We start from the raw sequence: 22406 nt of genomic DNA on the forward strand, positions 1-22406 counted from the left end.
CAAGGGAGCATAATTTGCTGAGGAGGAGCAGGTGGTCAACTGTGTCAAAGGCAGCAGAGAGGTCTAAAAGTATGAGTATGGAGTAGTGGCCATTGGTTTTAGCAGTTAGTAGGTCATTGGTGAGTTTTAGTAGGGCAGTTTTAGTAGAATGTTGTGGGCGGAAGCCAGACTGTAAGGGGTCAAGAAGGTTGTTGTCCATGAGGTAGCGACTCATTTGGTCATGGACAAGGTGTTCGATGAGCTTGGAGGCAAACGGGAGCAGGGAGATGGGTCTTAAGTTGTTCAAACAGGTGGGAGTCTAGTGAGGGTTTTTGAGTATGGGGGTAACCAGTGCATGTTTGAGCAGGGAAGGAAAGGTGCCGGAGGAGAGGGAGAGGTTGAAGATGTGGGTTAGGGAGTTAAGGATAGAGTGGGAAGGTGGTAGCAGTAATTGTGAGGGGACAGGGTCCAGGGAGCAGGTAGTGAGGTGGGCCGTGCTGAGGAGTTTGAAAAGGGCCTTGTAAAGGTGGATCTTTCGGTTTGAACACTTCTTCAATGACATTTAAGTCCTCGAGCCCTCTTAACGGTTGGGGGAGGGTTCGAAGGAAGTGTTGTAGCTGAATGAACCTCCATTTGTCTAGGAATGGGATTGGTTTGGAGCCGAGGTTATTTCAGGTAAGGGCTTGATAGTATTGGCTCGAAGGACATGGTGTAGTAACAGGGGGCGGTCCGGGGACCATGTTTTGAAACCTGGGTCTAGTAGGCCTGGTAAGAAATAGTTATGGTTAAGGAGTGGTAGTAAGGGGGAGTCATATGACCAGGAGAATTTCTTATGTAAAGTGTCCCATACAACCAAGGTAGAAGTGGTGAGCCAAGAGGTTGTGTGGCTGAGATACCTGTGTGGGGTATCCAAGGTGCAACCGAGAGGTCAGCATTACATAGGGAGTGTTCCAGATTAACCCATAGCTTCGAGTTGGCAGCGTATTTACAATCAACTATTCTAGACAATATCACAGCATGATCATATGCTCTGAGGTTTGGGAGGGCCTGTTCCCCAGAGTCCTTGGAGCGGTATAAAATGTCCCTAGACACTCTGGGGTGGCTGTTGCTCCAAAAATAGCGGGAGATCATGGTTTGCCGTGTGGTGAAGAACCCTATGGGCACACACATTGGAATCATTTGGAAGAGAAATAACACTCGGGGCAATATGTTCCTTTTGATAGCATTCACTCTCCCTAACCAGGAGTGCGAAAGACTGTTCCATTTTCTTAGATCTTCTCTGACGTTATTCAGTAGGGGAATATAGTTATACTTAAAAAGAGAGTGAATGTTAGGCGTGAGATAAATTCCTAAGTATTTCATGGTTCGCTGAACCCACCTGAAAGGGAAGAGGGGCCGTAATAAGTCCTCTTCTCGTCTATGGAGGTTAATGTTTAAGATCTCTGACTTGGAAAAGTTAATTTTGAAGTTGGAGAGTGATTGAAAAGTAGAAAAAGCCGACATTAAGTTAGGCAGGGAGATGCTGGGGTGCTGGACAAAAAATAAGATGTCATCAGAGTATGCTGCATACTTGTGGATTTTGGTGCCTACCTGGATACCGTGAATATTAATGTTATGTCTAATTGTGGACAGGAAGGGTTCAAGAATGAGAGCGACTAGAAGAGGGGATAGGGAGCAGCCCTGTCTGGTCACATTAAAAAGTGTGAATGAATCGCTCAGAGTGCCGTTTATGCGGATTTGTGCCGTGGGATTGGAGTATAGGGAGGTAACGCGATAGAACATTTTGGGACCCAGTCCCAAGTGGCATAGAGTCGCTTTGAGGTAGTTCCAGTCCACCCTATCAAACGCTTTTTTGGCGTCGGTGGAGATAAGTAGGGTGGGTTGGGCGTACCTCCGCACGTATTGGATTAGGGATATTGCTCGAAGGGAATTATCTTTGGCTTCTATACTAGGTATGAAACCTGTCTGATCCATTGAGATCCAACTAGGTAAAAGGGAGAGTAACCGGTTGGCCATAACCTTGGAATATAAGTTAACATCTACATTTAGAAGGGAAATCGACCTGTAACTACTACATTGGGTGGGATCCTTTCCTGGCTTAGGAATGACTGTGATGTGGACTGTGAGAGATTCCGGGCGCAATCCTGAGGTTTGCAAAATTGAATTGGCGCATGCCGTAAGGTGGGGTAGTAGGATGTCATTAAATGTCTTATAGTAAAAAATTGAATATCCGTCCGCTCCGGGGGCTTTCCCAGTAGGGGGCGGATTTCAGGGCTGCTTGGAATTCCTCAACGAAAAATTCCACCTCTAATGCCTTAAGGGCTGAAATAGGTAGTGTGGGCAAATTGGCTTCTTTCAGGTAGGAAAGTATGCGGTTGCGTCTCTCCCTTGAAGTCAAATGGGATGTTTCACTCGTCACATTGTATAAGTCAGCGTAGTATTCCCTAAAAGCTTTAGCAATTTGTGTGGTTGCATGTACAAGATCTCCATTAGGGAGTTTTATTTTGGGAATAAATGATTTGGATTGCTTTGTCTTAAGGGATCTTGCCATCTGCCTGCCTGGTTTATTCCCCCACTAGTACATTTTCTGTGCGAAGCGTTGGAATTTCCTTTTAGTGTCCAGGTCAAGGAGATTTTTTTTTTTAATTCTTCCCTCTTCAATGTAAGGGCCTTGAAGTGGGCTGAATGTAGAGTGAGTTTATGTTTATCAAGAATGGCTATCTGATGCAGCACCTGTGCGCCTTGTTGACCAACTCTCTTTTTTTTTTTTTTTTCCTCGCCCATAGTTTGATGAGTCGGCCTCTCATGGTAGCCTTGTGGGCTTCCCACACAATAGAGGGGGAGGACTCAGGAGATTTATTTTAGTTGAAGTATTGCTTTAAATGAGAAGACAGCATGGAAACCTCTGCTTGGTTAGAAAGGAGAGAGTCATTGAGTTTCCAGCCATTAGAGCGGTGAGCCAAGGAGGGCATGGCCATACACATCGACACATGCGCATGATCTGATAAGCGGTTAAAATAGAAGTGCAGGGTTTTAAAAAAACAAATATACATACTTGCCTAGGAGGATTCAGCATCGATGTGATGCTGCATCTGTCCCCTGGCGCCCCTACATCAAGATTTCAGCATTCAAAGTCTCGCTGGAGCGCTGGGCTGGGGAGGGGAAAGGAGTGTCGATCAGACCTAAGTTGGCTGATCAGAACTCCCCCCCCCCCCCCCCCCCCCCCAGCACTGCAACTCATCCCATTCCCCTCACCAAGGAGTAAGATGAGGAATTAAAACAGAGAATACATGGAAGGGAGAGGAAAAGAGGGGGAGAAGCGAAGGAAAAGGGAGGGGAAGAATAAGAAAGAACGAGAGAAGGCTAGAGAGAGGGATGGTGGAAAAAAAAAAGAAATTGGCATAGCGAGAGACAAAAGGGAAAGAAAGGAGAACAAAGAGAATGGTACATCTAAAAATGTACCATAAGGGGTTTTAATACTGTACGATTGGAAGAGACTCCGGGAGCGCTAAATCTCCATGGGTTAGGGGTGCAAATTACTTATCTTGCCTTGGGTGCTGACAACCCACGCTACAAAAATAATTGTACTGTTAGGGGTCCCCGCAACTTGGAAAATGTTATCAAGGGGTCAAGGCACTAGATGGTTGGGAACCACTGTTCTAACAGCAATCAGTGCTTGTATAGCAGGGGTCTCAAACTGGCCACCCTCCTGCACCAGCGTTGAACCTGTGTGCTGCCTATCACAAAGCCGGTTCAGGAGGGGAGACTTTACGGTGACCTGCATTTCACATACAAGATCTGTCACAGCAGGAGATCCTTGCTCTGTTATCTGGCTGGTGTCTCCTAATGATAATGATCCCTTCTGCACTGATGGACAGGTGGTTGGGGCGGGGGGTTTGATGGCAGTGACCGGCAGTACAAGTCCCTGCTTTCTGTAGAGGACAACAAATGGACTGTGCCAAGACTGGTGGCTGGGCGTAAAGGGGGAATAGCAGCCACTGGTCTTAAACAGGAAATCACAGGACCGTAACGCTTTTACTTCAAAATCATCAGGCTATTACAGAGGAACTACTGAGCTAAGACGAAGATGGATGGCATAGTCTGTGAAGGTAGGAGATCAGTAACAAGGATAAAGGAAAGGGGGAAGAAAAGGGTTTGCCTGGAGTTTTCCTTCACAGTCGGGTTCTCTCCAGAGCCTGGACCGGCTGAGTAACATCAGCCAACAGCAGACTTTAACCCACTCTTGGCTGAATACAAGTCACAGGGGTACAGAACTAAGTGCACTCCTGTGGCCTATATGAGAAGTAGGGCCAAAAGAGCTTTGGTCCTACTTCTCCAATAAAGCAGTAGTAAATCGAAGAGCAAACATTTATTACATTCATGTAAAATCTTTATCCCAAAAGGAAAAAAAAAACTGTTGCTGTAACTAGGACTGGGGAAAAAAATCGATTTTTCAATTTTGAATATCGATTTGAGAGGTTAAATCGATTCAAAATTTCAGCAAATGTTTTTGTGGGCAGGAGTTTTTTTTTAGGCGAGGCCGCGACTTCGGCCTAGTCTGCGAGGCCATGGACTAGGCCGAAGCCGCAGCCTCGCCTAGAAAACTCCTGCCCGCAGCACCTCAGGACCGGCGCAGTGTGCATAAAAAAAAAAAAAAGACACTCTATGTGAATCAATTTTTTTATTTTATTTATTTTTTTGTGAAAATCTCCCAGCTCTTGCCGTAACTGAATTCTGCTAGCATTTCTAATGCTCCTACCGCCCCAGACTGACAATGCTGCTGTCCAAATCTGCCTCCTACGCTCATTAATCCAGTGTGGTGTCTGTATAATATAGGAAGTGTGTTACTGGCCAGATCACCAGGTGAAACCGAGGGGAAAAAGCCTAAATAAAGATAACTAATACAGCCACCACATCTAATGATTAGTAAGCTTCTATGCAATATATCTTTTGCATTTAATACCACTTGGGGACTGTACAGGTAAGCTGCCATCCAATATGTTTGTACTTTTATCATGTTCAGGTCACAAGCTCACCTTGTGTTACAGCTACCAACTATTTGCACACACTGTATTTTTTAGTATGCCACTTTTTTAATTAGATTCATTTTATATATTAAACCAATAGCTATGTTGTGCACACATTTAAAGAATAATTTCCAAGCCCTAATACGTTTTGTGTGCTGAATGTATTCCAAAGTTAGCACAGTCAACGAGAATTAAACCAACAGACTGCAACTGATGCCAAGCTGTCTGGCACAGATCTTTCTCCTTGGACAGATAATCTGTTGTCCTGTGTGTATCTGTTATGTATAGGAACTGCTGTACCAGCAAACACAGTGTACTGGCTGGTGCGAATTGTACTTTTTTCATTTATTGACATGAGTATTTTTTGTCTGTTTGTTGCAGTATTCAGAATGGCTACAAATGGCCTAATTAACATCTACATTTCCTATTGTGCAGTGGCATTGTAGTAGTTCACTGCACCTTTTATTTTAGAACTGGTGCACCAATGTAGTATTTGCTAGACTTTGTCTTAAAGTGGATGTAACCCCCCCTCTCATCCTTTCTAAACTACTGCAATATCGGTTATCTAGAAGGATATACGTGCCTCCTGCATGTATACTTATCTGTCAAATGTCTCCCCTCTGTCTGCCATGAGACCCGAAAAACTGCAGATTTTGTGGGTGGGTCTGTTTTCCAGGGCTCAGTGGGTGGAGTCGTGATGTCGGTAGACTCCCCATCCACCTCTACACTCCCCTTATCAACATGCATTTTCTCCTGTGTATTTCTTACACTGAACTTCTGCAATGATCACTAACATCCAGTCAAAACCCAGAAAAGTCCCCACATGACTACAGAATGCCAAATCATGCTGAGGTGTGGATCAGCCATTCCTTGCAGAGCTGCTGAAGAAAGGAGTGGGGGTGGGATTTAAAAAATAATGCATGTCTTTTTATTTCACTGAAAAAAGATATGAGGATTGCTCAGAGCTGGATTATCTCTTTGTGGCAAGACTGGGCACAGCTGATCTGAAATCCCATACTCTATATTGTGCCAGACAAAAAAAATTAATAAAAATATTTTGGATTTACATTCACTTTAACCAAATGAAACACCTGTTGCTTATAAAGAGGACGTAAATTAAAAAACAGACTTTAGGTCTGCTGGTTCCCCTTGAGGTCTGCCCTGATGTGAGGTTTCCCAAAGATCAAGCAGCAGGTTACTAAAATCCTGTTCTCTGATTTCCACTGCAATGGGCCAAATGTGTGTGGTGCGGGAATTCTGGATAACACTAACCCAGGGCAACCTTTTAAGTTATGCAGGGGGCTGTTAGTCTAGTGTTGTATTCATTTTCTTATTTTAAATTTCTAGCAGGCTCAATGTTTTCAATGTGCTCAATGTTTTCAGTGTTTTTTTGTTGTGAGTGTTAATAATGACCATTCTATATACCAGGGATACTGAAATAAAACCCAGAGGTCCGGTCAATAGATTTTTCTTCCAGCGGAGGTCTGAGTCTTGTGTTTATATTTTGATTTACAATCTTTACATCACAGCCTCCTGTACGTATCACAGTACCCCCAACGTTTAGGGCCTGATCTCCCTGGTCCTCATGGTAAAATGCAGGGTTCTACTGTGTAGGCACCTGTTGGTGAGGTCCAGAAAGAGATCGGCTTCGGGTGCCGACATCGCGGGCGCGCTGGACAGGTAAGTGTCACTATTTTAAAAGTCAGCAGCTGCAGTATTTGTAGCTGCTGGCTTTTAAAAAAAAAAAAAAAAAAAAAAAAAAAACGCGGACTCCCGCTTTAAGTGTTTAGCACTGTCTTTTGTTTCTTTTTTTTTTTCTTTGTTTTCTTTTCTTCATTCTATTAAAAAGTTAAAAGTAATTTATTTTCATTTATTTGTATGCACCACGGCTCAGTTGCAATGCAGAAGGAACAAACTGTAGAACCTTGAAGTGAGTTCCAGTGAGTTGCCAAAAAATGCAGTGTAAACAGGGCACATAGAAAACAATTGTTTTCCAATGCCCTTGCAGAGACCTATGCTTTTCTAGTGTAGGAAAATCTAGATCTCTGCGCAAGTGTAAATTAGTCCTTTAAGTAGTCTTCAGTACCCCCTTCACCCCTTTCCCTTTAGATCCTTCCTAGACACAACTTTTACATCACAGTTCCCTAGCCCCCCCAGGCTAGGTTCACACTGTTGTAGGTGCTAGAGGGGGCAGGACAGTGAGTAAATTGCACCTATTTCTGCACCCACAGCAACCTGCAGCTGGTGCGGAAAATCACAGGGCAAAAGCACCTTGCGATTTCCCAGTGGCTAAATTTTTAAAAAGGTTCAGAAACCTTTTTCTTTCATTTGAATGGGCTTCTGTGTCCGTGCAAACGTGAGCCACAGCAAATGCATAGGTGTGAACCTAGCGTTACGTCACATACTCCCCCCTTTACACCAGAGCCCTCAGTCCCCCATCCTTACACCACAGTCCCTTTCACATCATAGTCCCCCCTCTCTCCATCCTTGCATCAATGCTCCCTTCACATTACCACCCCCTCTTCCCTCTAACACCAGAGACCTCCCCCCCAATTCCATCACAGCCCCCCTCCACACTGCATTCTTTCCTTCATATTGCAGTATTGCAGACTCCTGTCCTTTTCCTCACACTACTCCTTTCATACCAATGTCCCCTTCACATTACAGCAACCACCTGGCTACCTTTACTGTCCTACCTTACACAGGGTTGGAGGGATGCCTGAGTGTCCTAGCCTGTCCTCCCGGCGGTTCCCCTGCTGGCTCGCTGCTAGTATGCTTAAAGAATTTATATATATATATATATATATATATATATATATATATATATATATATATATATATATATATATATATATATATATATATATATATATATATATAATATATACACACACACACAGTGGTGTGAAAAAGTGTTTGCCCCCTTCCTCATTTCCTGTTCCTTTGCATGTTTGTCACACTTAAGTGTTTCGGAACATCAAACCAATTTAAACAATAGTCAAGGACAACACAAGTAAACACAAAATGCAATTTGTAGATGAAGGTGTTTATTATTAAAGGTGAAAAAAATCCAAACCATCATGGCCCTGTGTGAAAAAGTGATTGCCCCCTAAACCTAATAACTGGTTGGGCCACCCTTAGCAGCAACAACTGCAACCAAGCGTTTGCGATAACGTGCAATGAGGCTTTTACAGCGTCCTGGAGGAATTTTGGCCCACTCATCTTTGCAGAATTGTCCTAATTCAGTTACATTAGAGGGTTTTCGAGCAGGAACGGCCTTTTTAAGGTCATACCACAACATCTCAATAGGATTCAGGTCAGGACTTTGGCTAGGCCACTCCAAAGTCTTCATTTTGTTTTTCTTCAGCCATTCGGTGGTGGACTTGCTGGTGTGTTTAGGATCATTGTCCTGCTGCAGAAACCAAGTTCGTTTCAGCTTGAGTACATGAACAGATGGTCGGACATTCTCCTTCAGGATCTCTTGGTAGACAGCAGAATTCATAGTTCCTTTTATCACGGCAAGTCTTCCAGGTCCTGAAGCAGCAAAACAGCCCCAGACCATCACACTACCACCACCATATTTTACTGTTGGTATAATGTTCTTTTTATGAAATGCAGTGTTCCTTCTACGCCAGATATACTTGGACACACACCTTCCAAAGAGTTCCACTTTTGTCTCATCGGTCCACAGAATGTTGTCCCAAAAGTCTTGGGGATCATCAAGATGTGTTGTGGAGAAATTGAGACGAGCTTTGATGTTCTTTTTGCTCAGCAGTGGTTTTCTCCTTGGAACTCTGCCATGCAGGCCATTTTTGCCCAGTCTTTTCCTGATGGTGGAGGCATGAACGCTGACCTTAACTGAGGCAAGTGAGGCCTGCAGTTCCTTGGACGTTGTTGTGGGGTCTTTTGTGACCTCTTGGATGAGTCGTCGCTGCGCTCTTGGGGTAATTTTGGGCGGCCGGCCACTCCTGGGAAGGTTCACCACTGTTCCATGTCTTCGCCATTTGTGGATAATGGCTCTCACTGTGGTTCGCTGGATTCCCAAAGCTTTGGAAATGGCTTTATAACCCTTTCCAGACTGATAGATCTCAATTACTTTCTTTCTCAATTGTTCCTGAATTTCTTTGGGTCTCGGCATGATGTGTAGCTTTTAAGGATCTTCTGGTGGACCTTACTGTGTCAAGCAGCTCCTATTTAAGTGATGCCTTGATTGTGAACAGGTGTGGCAATAATCAGGCCTGGGTGTGGCTAGAGAAATTGAACTCAGGTGTGGACAACCACAGTTATAGTATGTTTTAACAAGGGGGGCAATCACTTTTTCACACAGGGCCATGATGGTTTGGATTTTTTTTCACCTTTTAATAATAAACACCTTCATTTACAAATTGCATTTTGTGTTTACTTGTGTTGTCCTTGACTATTGTTTAAATTGGTTTGATGTTCCGAAACACTTAAGTGTGACAAACATGCAAAGGAACAGGAAATGAGGAAGGGGGAAAACACTTTTTCACACCACTGTGTATGTATGTATGTATATATATATATATATATATATATATATATATATATATATATATATATATATATATATATATATATATATATTATGATGAATCTTGTGTATTGAAATGAACAATAAAAAAACAATGTAGTGATAAATATAGCTTTAAATGCATAGTCCCATGATAGGATCAGCAATTTATATGTATTGGTGAAAACACAATGGTTCAGTGCTAAGATATGCACAAAAATTTGGTGGTGACTTGAAAAGTGAAGAGGTGATCCAGTACAGTGCTCCAGAATCGTCCACCGCACCCCTGTGAAAATTTAGTATTTATTGGAATTGTATGTTAAAAGTAAAAAAAGAATCATAAAAATATATGACAATGGGTGCCACTGCCGACCCGGGTTCGGACAGTAGCCTGACATCAACACTAGTGTCTGCTCCTCAATGGTGTTTTTATGATTAATTTTATTTTGGCTTTTAACATACAATTCCAATAAATACCACACTATGGAGACTTCATTTGGCTCCTGGTGAGCTTTATTTACTACAGGTACAACAACCTTCCCCACAACAGATGGCTGAGCTACACAGAGTGCGTGTTTGCTGCTGTAATGGCAGCCAGACTTTGCGGTGAGTGTCCATTTCACAGGGGGTGCGGTGGATGATTCTGGAGCACTGTACTGGATCACCTCTTCACTTTTCAAGTCACTAGCAAATTTTTGCGCATATCTTTGCACTATTATGTTTTCACCAATACGTTTATATTGCCGATCATATCATGGGACTGTGCATTTTAAATCCTATATTTTTCACAACGTTTTTTTATTGTTGATTTCCATCCATCCATCCAGTTTATATGTTTATCTGGAAAGAAGATTAAAAGCACATCCTGCTAGACGTGAGTTGTGTGTCTCACGTGATCTGTGTTCACCTGGGAATCTCTCCATAATAAACAGCTGTTCCTTTCCCGAATGACTCAAGAGAGGTGACGTCTCTCAGTAGGCAATAGTTAACTCACTGATGTCCATGGAACTTCACAGTTGTTATCTTGTGCTTTAGCCAGTTTAGATGGCTTGCTATGTCCACTTTGGATCTATGTCCATCATGTTTAAAAAGCAAGAAAAGGGATTTGTTGGCAGTAACATAGAAATGCAATATTAATCGAGCTTAATATGAAAGCAGGTTATAATATCTTGGCTGATTTGTCTCTTTGTTTCTCCTGTCTCAGACACAAGACTTCCAGGCAAAAACATTATGGAGAAGTATCTCAAAGGCCTGTTGTCCCCTGATTCTTTACGGACATTGAAACGCCTCATAGGGAGAAGGGTGACATGTTCAACTACGCTACACTTGATCTTCTCGTTGACATGCCTGAGTGTTCTTTTCCCCAGCACAGGTAATTATCTTTATATTTATGGCAACAATTCTCGTAAGAGTTGATTTTTGGAAATCACTGCATTTGCAATATTTTTTTTTTTTCAAAATGGTTAGGTTGTACATGCAAATATGTTTTATAAAAATATATACCTACAACACATTGCTAAGGAGGGAAGCAGGTAACAGGATGTCATTGGTTAAAACTATGTCTGACTACAGTGATGGCATATTTTGGCTCAATTAAAGTACAGTTTTGCTGCCACCTTTTTAATGCAGGAACTGTGCTTGCTGCATATTTGCTGTGAGTTTTTGAAAAACTTCTATAGAATTAAATGGTAATCTCTTTAAAATGCGTTGAAAATATAGCTTACTGCAGCACAGAGATTTGAATGTAACCTACCTTTTTAATCATACTTAAACACTTCAGCAAGTATGATATATTTTTAATGAGGGTCATATTTTAAAGCAAACAAAATAACTAAAGCTCTGCTAGGAAGTCTAAGCTATTTTATTGCTAGCATTTTAATCTTAATTTTTTCTTCACTTTTCTTTGATTAAGATTATTCTATATATCACTAGAATTGCAGCTATCCGGCCCAGTGTATCGTTAACCCAGGCTTTTGGAGTGCCACAGCTGGACCTTGCCGGAATGAACGTTCTGGGGCTAGCCTCAAATTGACCTTCCAACACTAGGTTCTGTGTAATGCAGTACAACCAGTCCTATTGTACTGGGCCCAGGCCAGGGCAGTTTTACTGTTCATTTCTGCCTAAGTGAATAAATAGATTTTACTAGACCACATCCCCACTCCTACTTGCATACTAGGGTACCGACGTACTTGAGCATGACAAGTCTTGGAAAAGGTCTGCCAAGTCTCTTCCTTTTAGTTTTGCTATTCTTGGAATATGCTTGGTTCTATGGCCACCCGCAAAGTCTGTGGTAGTAACCCTACAAAACTGACAAGCTTTCATCAGCATTAAGGTGCACCCCCCCCCCCGCCTTTCCAAACTGGGTCAATGTTTGCTAATCCTTGAGGACTCCTGGATAGTCTGCTTTTTAGGCATTTTGATGCAGAGTAATATTCCAGGGATACAGACTGAACCTTTGCCTCCAGCCTCCTCTTCAGTTTCTCGTCTTCAAATTATCTATGTTGCCACACAAATTAGCATATCTACCTTTTCACATTTTGAACTCTCCTGGAATAAGGTGTCGTTGTCCCAGCTCCTGTAACATATCGGTCTAACCTTGTCACTGTTCTCTCTCCCAGAGTGGGGTGAAGCTGGGGTTCTCTGTGAATTTTCAGGGACCACCTTTTGGACTCCTTGCAGACAATTTTTTTCTTTTTTTAAACCTCAAACGATTCTTTACTGATAGTCATTGCTTCTGTGAAGTGGGTTTCTGACCAGACAGTCTTTCCATTCACAGAATTCCAAGGAACTTCTTCTAACCTAGGGCAATTCTGATCTTCCCTCCACCACTACATCCGTTCTCCAGTCCTTCTGTCTAGACCCTGCTCACAAAGGTGTGCTTCTTTTCACAGTTTAGGCTGCGAGTCTCTTATCTTTAAGTTGGTTATCCCATATGGTCCCTTTGGGTTGACTTGGTTTTTGTTCCAGCTTTCCTTTCATTTCTTTATTTTTATTTTAAGGAAAATGAACAGACTCTTCCATAATTGACATACAACACCAATATACAACCAACCAATAGCATATCAGGTTCAATATCATATAACAATAATGTTGAATCTGAGAAAATATATAATAGAAGTATCTCAATTCCACTTTACAAATTGCTACCCAATCCTGATCATAGGGGAACGCATCCCCTGATACAAGATCTGGCGCAATATCTAACCCCCCCCCCCCCCCCCCACTATTCCCAGCATAACGGATATCGTCGGACTATTCTCCTCCTCTCCCTCTCTCCCTCCTCCCAATTTTAAATTATACTGAGGGATCCATGTACACTTCCCATATCTCATGGGGGTCACATCAATACATTTTTTCCTCCTTCTGATGAAATAAAAAGATTTCATAGTGACCATGTTTTAGTGCAAATTTCTTGTCCAGTCTTCCATTCGGTTTATTCCTTCTACCTTCCTAAGCCACATTCCCACTGTGGGGGACTGTATCTGTTTCCTGGTAAGGAGGATACAGGCTTTGGCTGCATTCAATAAATGGCACAAAATGGACTTCCTATATGTTTTGACAGGGATTTTGGATAAGCGCAGTAAGAAAAAAGCCAGATCTTCAGAGATTTCCAAATCACAAAATTTTTGCATCTTCCGGACCTCTTTCCAAAAATTCCTAATTCTAGGGCAGGACCAAAAAATATGTAATTGTGTTCCCTTTTCCTCTTGACAGCACCAGCAACCATCTGATATGTTTGGAAAGCATCTATGAAGTACAGCTGGACTTCTGTACCATTGGGAGAGGATCTTAAAATGTGTTTTCTGCATTTTCGTGCAAGTCGCTGTTTTAAATATGGAATTCATTATGTTGGTGCTTTGCCCTACTCAAATTCAATTCCCATTTTCGCAAAAAAGGCCACTGAAAATTCTCTGATGGTTTGACCAACAAAGCATACATCTTTGAAAGTGTGTGCAAGAGTGTTCCATTTTCCATACAGTATTTCTCAAATGGCAGCAAGCTGCGGTCCAAGGATTCAGGAGGACACATAGTGTGTAAAAAAATGGCTTAGTTGTACCGCCCGCCAAAAATCCAGTTAAGGGCCATTTCTGTCTGTCAATTCCTGAAACGTGGGCCATCATCCTGCTCTTACAAAATGTGAGGCCTGATATAATCCCCGCTTTATCAATGTGATCCCTTCCGTAGACCTAGAATGAATTGTGGATTCCCCAAAATTCCCCAAAATAGGGACCAGAGGTGAATCCCTTGAGGATGGCTTACCCTTGGAGAAAATATTATAGCATGTGTGTAACGTTGGACCGATAGTTGGGTGTTTCTTAGTCAAGGGGGGAGGTCCCTATAACACCATGGCGCCCTGTGCAATAGCTCCCTACTCTGTGCTTGCTCTAATCTTGGCCAGATTTTTAAATCCCCATGCTGACACCAATTGATCAACCGATTTTACAAGAGCTGCCTGATGATATTTATACATATTGGGGACCGCTGGCCCCCCATGCTGTTTTGGCAGCTTCAGGAGGGTCCCTCTAATACTTGGGTGTCTGTGTGCCCAAATACATTTTGTAAAGAGTGTATGGGTATTTCTGGAAAATATCCTGGGGATAGCAATGGGTATAAACCATGGTATTCATATGCCAAATAAACTTTATTAGTACAAAAAATATAAAGATAGAAAAATTAACCCCTGAGCCCCGTAAAATAGTAAATAGTGTTACACTATTTTACAGGGCTCAGAGGGTAATTTTCCTATCTTTATATTTTTTGTACTAATAAGTAATGCACTGGAGAGCTCTGTGTAGAGGTAAGTCTGTTGTAATGTGCTAGTATGCAGTGCATTATGACTTAAACTTGCAGGGAAGCCCGTTGTTTGTTTTATTTTTTTGGGCGGTTTACCATTGCTTTAAATGCAGACTGCCCCCCTTTTCCCCCAGCTTCATATATTCACCTTGCTTCTTACGTCTCTGTTTGCCCACGGAGAAAAGCTAGTGTAGACTACAGCTCTCATTGCCGCATTGGGAGAGGAAAGGGAGTCAATTGCTTCCCCCATACCTCAAAAGTACTGGGTAGTTATATTCTCTCTGGGCAGCTTAACAGAGCAGATGGTTAGCATAAGGACTGTGAGCTCATGTAAAGTGAACCTGTTGTTTTGCCCTGCAAGAGCAATGTAGAGGTTCACTTTAAAGTTGAACTTCAGAAAACTAAAGTCCTCCAATGCAGTGTGGCTGCATCCGCACTGCAAGGGTTATCTGGTTGTCTAGTGTAGGGGACAGTAAGAGCACTTTTATTTACCTGATCCTCCACTCCAGCAAACAGTGCTACCCCCCAGCTCTAGCAGTGGACTGTCCTCTCAGCATCCTCATGTCCAGTGCAGGGCTGTCTTTCATCAATCTTGTTCACATCTGAGGACCTCAGATCACTGTAACAAAGGTGAGAAGGGACTGCGGGACTGGTCTAGCAGGACAGAGAAGCCTGTAGTACCAGACAATCAGTTAAGCGAAACTGCTTTTCATTGTCCCCCAGGCACAAATGACTGGTAAGCCCTTGCGTGCAGCCCCGCTGCAAGGGAGGACTTTGTTTAAAATTTGTGGTGAGTTTTAGCTAAAGCGCTAGTTCACTTTTTTTCCAAAAAATATCTATGCAGGGTAAGGGGTGTTTGTAGATAAAAACAAAATGTGCAGCTCTGACTAAAGCTAGCTTACTAATGCTATTGCTGTAGCTTTAGGCCATATACATACCTCCTGAAGCTGACTGGAATACTCCCAGGACATTGTTAAGTGAGGCCTAGTAGTTACTGTTCACCTCCACCATAACAGGAGTGCGCTTTTTCTCTGATTAAAACCCCCTCACATGTGCTTTCTCTCCCCTGATGCAGTAACTCTGAACTCAGTGTTTGAGAATTTACTCCTGAGATGGAGGTGAGCAGTATTGACTAGGCCTCACTTAGCAATGTCCTAACAACAACCTGGGAGTATTCCATTCAGGCTTCAGGAACCATGTAAATGGTCCACACCAATACTAAGGGCATTATTCTGCTTTAATCAGAGCTGCACCGTTTTTTTTTTAGGTACAGTCGCCCCTTATCTGCGTATGCAGCTTTTTGGCCAACTAACCCTTTAAACATGGTGGATACACTTAAAAGACTTAACTCCTACTTTTTGTTCAGAAAAAAATATTCCTTTCTGGGTGATAAGTGTACATTGCAGTGATTTTAAGAAACTTTTGTTGTAGACTCCTACCTTTTGTTATGCCAAAGAAATAGTTGTTTGTTTTGTCTGCGTCCATATGCAAAGTGAATGTGAATGGGGGTGACTTTTCCATTAGTGATCAGCTGCTACACTTGCAGCGTTCTAATGAGGAAAGTGGCAGGGTCGAATCACTTTAGATGTGATTAACCCTTTGGGGAGCATCTCACCAAAATGGAAATGTTTGTTGCAGAGGATGCCCAGAATCTGACTTGTTTCTTAGTGCAGACTTGTGGGAAAATCAATGAGCCAATCACACAAGCAGGACAAGACATTTCTGGGTGGCGTTTCGTACGACATCGGTGTACAGAACATCTCTGAGTTGCCATATTGCATTGCATTTTACATAAAATTGCAGTGCTGCCGATTTGAAAAGGACATTTTAATATCATATTACAATATGGCTTGTGTCGCCGCTATTGTACAAGCCATAAAAAAAAAAATATATATATATTTGTAAAAAAAAAATTTCCCCATGAAAGTGGAGTTACCCTTTTAAATTAGTTGGAAAATACTTTGCAAATGACAAACTGGAAGAAAGGTGAACTGAGAAATTCCTCCCGGTAAAAAAAATCTATCAAACATGCTTTTGCAAATAGGAAAAAAAGAGGGAACCAAAAACCAATTCTTTGCTACGAAAGTGTCATACGCAGCTATCTGATCCTTTATAGTACCTATAGACTTGCATTGGCATAAGGAGAAGTAAATCAAAACTATTACGTTGTACTGCTCAGAAGGAAGAAGAGGCGCTAAAATAAGTATTGAACAAATATGGCTGTCCCCAGGTTTGCAGGTACCTGTGGTTGTGAATGCAGGCAGTAAAGCCAACATGGTTATTAAAGTGATTCCAAAGTCTTGTTTGTTTTAGTTAAAAATAACAAACCTGGTATACTTACCTGCTCTGTACAGTGCTTTTCCTCTTCTCAGGTCCCTCTTCAGTGCTCCTGGCCCCTCCCTCCTGTTGAGTGCCCCCACAGCAAGCAGCTTGCTATGGGGGCACCTGAGCCGAGCTGCAGCTCCCTGTGTCCATTCAGACATGGAGCCGTGGCCCGGCCCTGCCCCTTTCTCTCCTTTTATTGTCTCACTGACTTTGACAGCAGCGGGAGCCAATGGCGCCACGCTGCTGTCTCAGCTAATGAGGAGGGGGGTCCTGGGCAGGCGAGACACTCCTGCAACATTGCTGGATCTAGACATTCTCAGGTAAGTATTAGGTGGCTGAGGGGGGCTGCTGCACATAGAAGGCTTTTTATCTTAATGCATAGAATGCGTTAAGATAGAAAACCCCCTGACTTTACCAGCACTTTAAAGAGGAAGTAAACCCTGATGGGTTTTACTTCCTTTTTGTTTCAATGCAAAGGTAAAGCATAATGGGCTACTATGCATCGCATAGTAGCCCATTATGTGTCACTTACCTGATACAGGAGCCAGCGATGTCACCGATGCCCCCTGTAGCACGGAGCGTCCATCTTCTTCTTTCCGGCATTGTGGCTCCGGTGCTATGATTGGCCGGAGCCACGATGTCACCCCCCGCGCATACGCAGGGAGCCGCCACTAACGGCATATAACCGTTAGCAGCGGAATGCTCAGTGAGCCTGTGCACCGCATATGCTGCAGACAGCGGTGACTGTCTTTTTGCAAATATCTCCTAAACCGTGTAGGTTTAGGAGATATTTCTTGGGCCTACAGGTAAGCCTTAATCTAGGCTTACCTGTATGTCAAAGTGGTCTGTAAGGGTTTACAACAACTTTAAGGTAAGGCACCGTTTTTTAGTTATGTCTCCTTAACCTAGGACAAGGACAGTCTATCCTATTTAAAAATAAATGTTAGCATGCACAGGGATGTCGTTAGAAGGCACGGTTGACTACCTTATTACAAGATACAACAATGCAATAGCTAGTAGTGACTGTTCTATATGATAAACCTGCTGACAAGCAGCGTAAGTGATGTCCTGTTTTAAATGTTTAGCTTAGATATTTAGCTGTCTTTACCCAAAGAAGAGGTAAAATATGTCCTGTTTATTTCTTCTTAGCATTTGGAGGGTTAACATTTTCCAGTCACAAAGAACATCCGAAATTCTAGGCACACATTCCCTGCCACCTCGCATTACCATCCTTGGCATATGAAGTGTAATCAGGTCAGAGCCACCCCCGGGGAGGGGGGAGGAGTGGCAGACCTCTCTGATGTGTAGATTACCAAGTCTGATATATAGTGACAGAGGGATGTTGCTGAGTAAACCCTCGGTGATGTCAACATTGCAGCCTACAGGGTTAGCCAGAGCTCAAAAAATATAGGCCAAAAATGGGGCTTATGACTTTTCACGAATATATAGGCTAGGTTCACGCCAGAAGTGTAAGGATGTGTTTTCTGTTGCTGGGCATTGACATGAATCGATATGTGTTGCATATCAGGGATTTTAATGAATTGACTAAATATGTGAAAATGCAGATTGACATGCACAGAATGCAGGAATTTTTACCATATACTGCAATATAACACAAGTGTTAATAGGTCATTTTAAAAACTGTATTTTTGCACACCTTGCTGCATTGGAAAATGCTGTCCAGTGTTAAAGGCATCGGTCTACCTATGGGAACTATAGGGTTGCAGATGAGACAATTAATGGCTACATTTGACAGTAATAGAAAAATGAAAGATCCTTTTGTAAAGGTTAATGGACCTATTAACATGAAGGTACAACAGAGACACAAGAAAGGGAATTTCTAATCCTCCCTCTTGCTAACCCAACTAGCTATGTTTAGAAGAACAGACTCATACTAACTGCTGCGCTTCCAAATGACCTTTTATTCTGTCATACATTCTGTCAACATTTGTAAGGCTAGTTAGCGCTAGCCTGGAATTCTACTAAAGCCTAAATTTAGCTAAAATCATAAACATTAAAAATCAGAACAAGGGACATCGCTTACATTTAGTATGATGTGTCCTTTGTGCTGATATTTCTACTTTTAGATTAGGAGAAAGCATCCCCTGTCTTTCTCTGTCAGGAGCTCTCGTCAACACAGGATCTATGAATGAGGGATGGGCGGATGATTGATGCCATGCATAAATGTTGTAGTATGGCTTCTTGAATGTTGGATCTGGCATCAAGGGACAGGAGGATAGTCGGGGCAGGGGCATAGTCAAGCTCTTTTGATGAGAGCCCCTGACAGCCTTTTAGTTGTATGAATTTCCTGCCGCACCAGAAGATTACATTTGGAGGGATGGGATAGGGTGGAGGAAGATTTCTCTTAAAAGCACAATCGGCACAAGGTACACATCAATTAACTGTAAGTTTTATATCCCTTGTGCTATTTTTTTGTTTTGTTTTTGATTTTTAATAAAATTAAGCTTTTAGGTTTTTATAGCCACAGCGATTTGCTTTTAAAGGGACATTTTATGCAGTCCTTCAGTGTCACCTGAGCATATACATTTGTTAGTGGGATTACATTATTTCCATTGAAGCAGCACCTCCACATTTGTAACAGATGATGTAGTGCCATTGAGTAGAATGAGTTTCCTATAGTGTTGTCAAAGGGGTACAAGGCATTTAATATAAAATCAAGACATTTTACTCATTACAACTGCAAATCAAAATGTTAAAAAAAAATTAAAAATTAAATTGTCTTTTTTTTTTTTTAATCAAGACAAATGTTTGTTTTTCTATTAAAGATGCGGCACAAAGCAATTCTGTGACTCAGCAAGGAAGGATTCACTTTGGTTTTGGCTTACGGACTAAGAAAAATAGCGATTTCCTTATGGTGGCAAATGGCCCTCAATCTGTGCACTCCTGCCATGATTTATGCTACCACAGCCACTCCTGCAATGTGTTCTGGTTGTTGAAAGACACCTGCATCCTTGCTGACTGTAGGACTCCTCATCATTGTCAACCAAGTAAGATGGACTCCAGAGACTCTCTGTTAGTTTTCCTAGACAAGGAACGCACCTCATGGACTTTACCATTTCATCGTATGCCAGACGTTATAAGCCAGGAGAAATATCCTTCTGGAGAATCACATGGGCCAAGACTGAAAAGAGGGGCTCTTTTACGAGTTAAAAGACAGGAGGGAGAACTTGGTGATCAACGTCATCAAAAAGAGCAACAAGTCCCAATGAATCCTGCATTAGCGCAAGATTCTGCATCAAAAAGAGACCACAAAATTATAACGAATAACACAGCAGGAAACAAAGAAACAGAGGTAAGGACGTGCACTGGAAATGTTTATGTATTTTCATATTTAAAGGTTAAATCAAGTCAAAACTTATTTAAATATATTGTTCATTAAGGGACACAGGGTCTGAAGGAGTTCGGAGTTGTATTGGTTATACTGCCACCTACAAGGGAATAGATACTGGCAACAAAAAAAAACTGTCAGTCAGCCATTATAACCCCTCTCACTTCCATCATGCTTCAGTTTTTGCTAGTGTCCTTGGAGAATGGACATCTTTTTTTTAATTTTTTATCAAGACATTTCTTGTTCTTCAGTCAAGTTTCTTTGTTCACTGCAGAGCCAGGAGATTTTTCTAGATTGGCTGATCCTTTGCACTGCCTTTGAAGGTTGTACCTGAACTGTTCCAAGAGGAAGATAAAGGAGCATCCTCTTATTTTACCCTAGGGCACTGAACTCTGCTTGTGGTGCTACCAGGGCACCTAGTGATCTGTGTTTTTCAAGCACAGAGTGCTTTGTAGGTCCAGGGTTGTGATATACCCACTTGTTGAAGCCTGTCCCTGAAGACTCTTCTGGAGTATGCCCACTAGAAGACTGCCTGGAAAGGGACTGTTAAATGCAAGAGGCTGTTCAGACCACCGCTGTAGTAAGTGTGGGGGCTTGTTCCCCTCCTTTTGTTTTTTTTTTCTAGGGAGCCTGGTGTGTGTGCTTCCTGAGTTGATCCCATTAGGGCCTCATTCACACCATACATGCAGAAAAACTGATGGTAAAACTGCACAGATTTGACTTGCATAGAATATTTTGGTCTTGTTCACACCATGTGCAGCGATGCATGCCCTTTGGGGAACATGGATGCAACACTTTTTTTTTAAATGTTGTGTGTTCCAGATTAGTGTTCCTGCAGCCATGCCATATTGCTTTGTGTGCACCTGCACTTTTCATTTGCCTCTCCTGCTTTCAGCTTGAGTAGAAGCACCGCTGGCTTCCCGCAAGGGTCCCAGGGTCAGATCTCACTGCTCCCTACAGTGACTTGGTCACAGAAAGTCATGTAAATTCTCTTCTGCAGCTGGGTTTTTGTGAGTACCCCAATTGGAATAGCTTTCTTTCCAGACTATCTCCTACTCTGCTTGCTTTTAGACAATCCCGGAAAACCCTTCTCTTCAGAGAAGCCTATCAAGACCCCACCTAACTACTGTACTTTTACTTTTTCCATCAGATCATCCCCCACAGTTATTATCTTTTTGTATCACTTGACCCTCCCTCCTAGATTGTAAGCTCTAATGAGCAGGGCCCTCTGACTCCTCCTGTATTGTATTGTAACTGTACTGTTTGACCTCATGTTGTAAATCGCTGTGTAAACTGTTGGGGCTATGTAAATCCTGTATGATAATAGAAAAATGGTGGACCATAAGTGCAAGGTCATCAGTCCTATGGGTCTTCTTTTTATTTTTTATTTTTTGTGCTCAAAATCCACTAACAGCTCTGGGGTGGCTTTCAGCATTCCTTCTTTGAACCTGACACTTGAGTCCACATATTCATCAGGGTTCTCCCTAGCTCCCTATAACATGGCTTCCTCCTCAACCATTATTCAGAGGAAATTTTTGACAGAGTTTGGGGTGAAAAAAAATCACTGCCATAATTGCTGACCCAGAACGCAGGGGCAACAAGTGATTCTTTATCTGAAGAAGAGGAAGATTTCCTTAAAATGCATCCTGCTGCGACGTGGATCCTTTGGTGGTGTAATCGTGCGGTGGGCCTTTTTGGCACTGGGACATTAAGTGGCAGCTCAGCGCCTAGGAAGAGCTGGCACATTCTCAGTGCTCCAGATGCTGGGTTATGGACGGATTTCCCTGTGTAGCTCAGGACAGTGCACTGAAGCGGCACTCACTATTGCCCTTAATTGCACCCGATGCATCTACCTTTGATTAGTGGGGCTGGTCCAGCACATCATTAGAGCTGGCTTCCTACACCCAGAAGATGCCGTAGCTGAAGAGTACCAAGAAGGCGTTGTGGGATTCACTGTGTGGCATCCAATTAGCGGATCGCAGAGGGATTCACTGTGTGGGTGACTGTGTGCTTTGAAGAGCAATATAGTATTACAAGTGGTAAAAAGAAAACACATTGGGGGTAGGTGGTCGAAGTTAAGACCCACTTTAATGAACTTCAAAAAAAGGTGTTGGTTTATTAGGACCTGGCTAGATTTTCCTTTTTTTTTTTTTTTGTTTACGTTTTATTTATCGATTTTGCAATAACAAGTACAAAGACAATAGCAACAAAGGCCCAATGGGCCACATACAAAATAACTAGATTTCTTCAGCATTTGGCTCCTTGTACGACCCCAGAACCCTTACCTAGTGATAACATAATAAGATATAAGGCCTCCATTTAAGTAGTATGGAATTTGAATGAGAGAGTAAATATTTATTTGGCTCCAGCAAACCTATCCCCTTCTTGTGACATACTTGCA

General features: G+C 42.4%; 1 protein-coding gene across 1 annotated transcript in view; it reads left to right on the plus strand.

Moving 5' to 3' along the window:
• The window catches only part of KIAA0319L (KIAA0319 like), a 157852-nt gene that overhangs the window by 39266 nt on the left and 96180 nt on the right, over positions 1-22406 (plus strand). Inside the window, exons 3-4 of the mRNA XM_077481729.1 lie at positions 10742-10909; positions 19443-19969. Of these exons, the coding sequence (XP_077337855.1) occupies positions 10768-10909; positions 19443-19969 (669 nt within the window). The 5' untranslated portion in view covers positions 10742-10767. The remainder of the gene's footprint in view (positions 1-10741; positions 10910-19442; positions 19970-22406) is intronic.

Source organism: Lithobates pipiens, unplaced genomic scaffold, assembly GCF_037356315.1.
Source record: "Lithobates pipiens isolate NorthernLeopardFrog02 unplaced genomic scaffold, aLitPip1_a1.2 Scaffold_16, whole genome shotgun sequence".
In the NCBI taxonomy this organism is placed as follows: domain Eukaryota; kingdom Metazoa; phylum Chordata; class Amphibia; order Anura; family Ranidae; genus Lithobates; species Lithobates pipiens.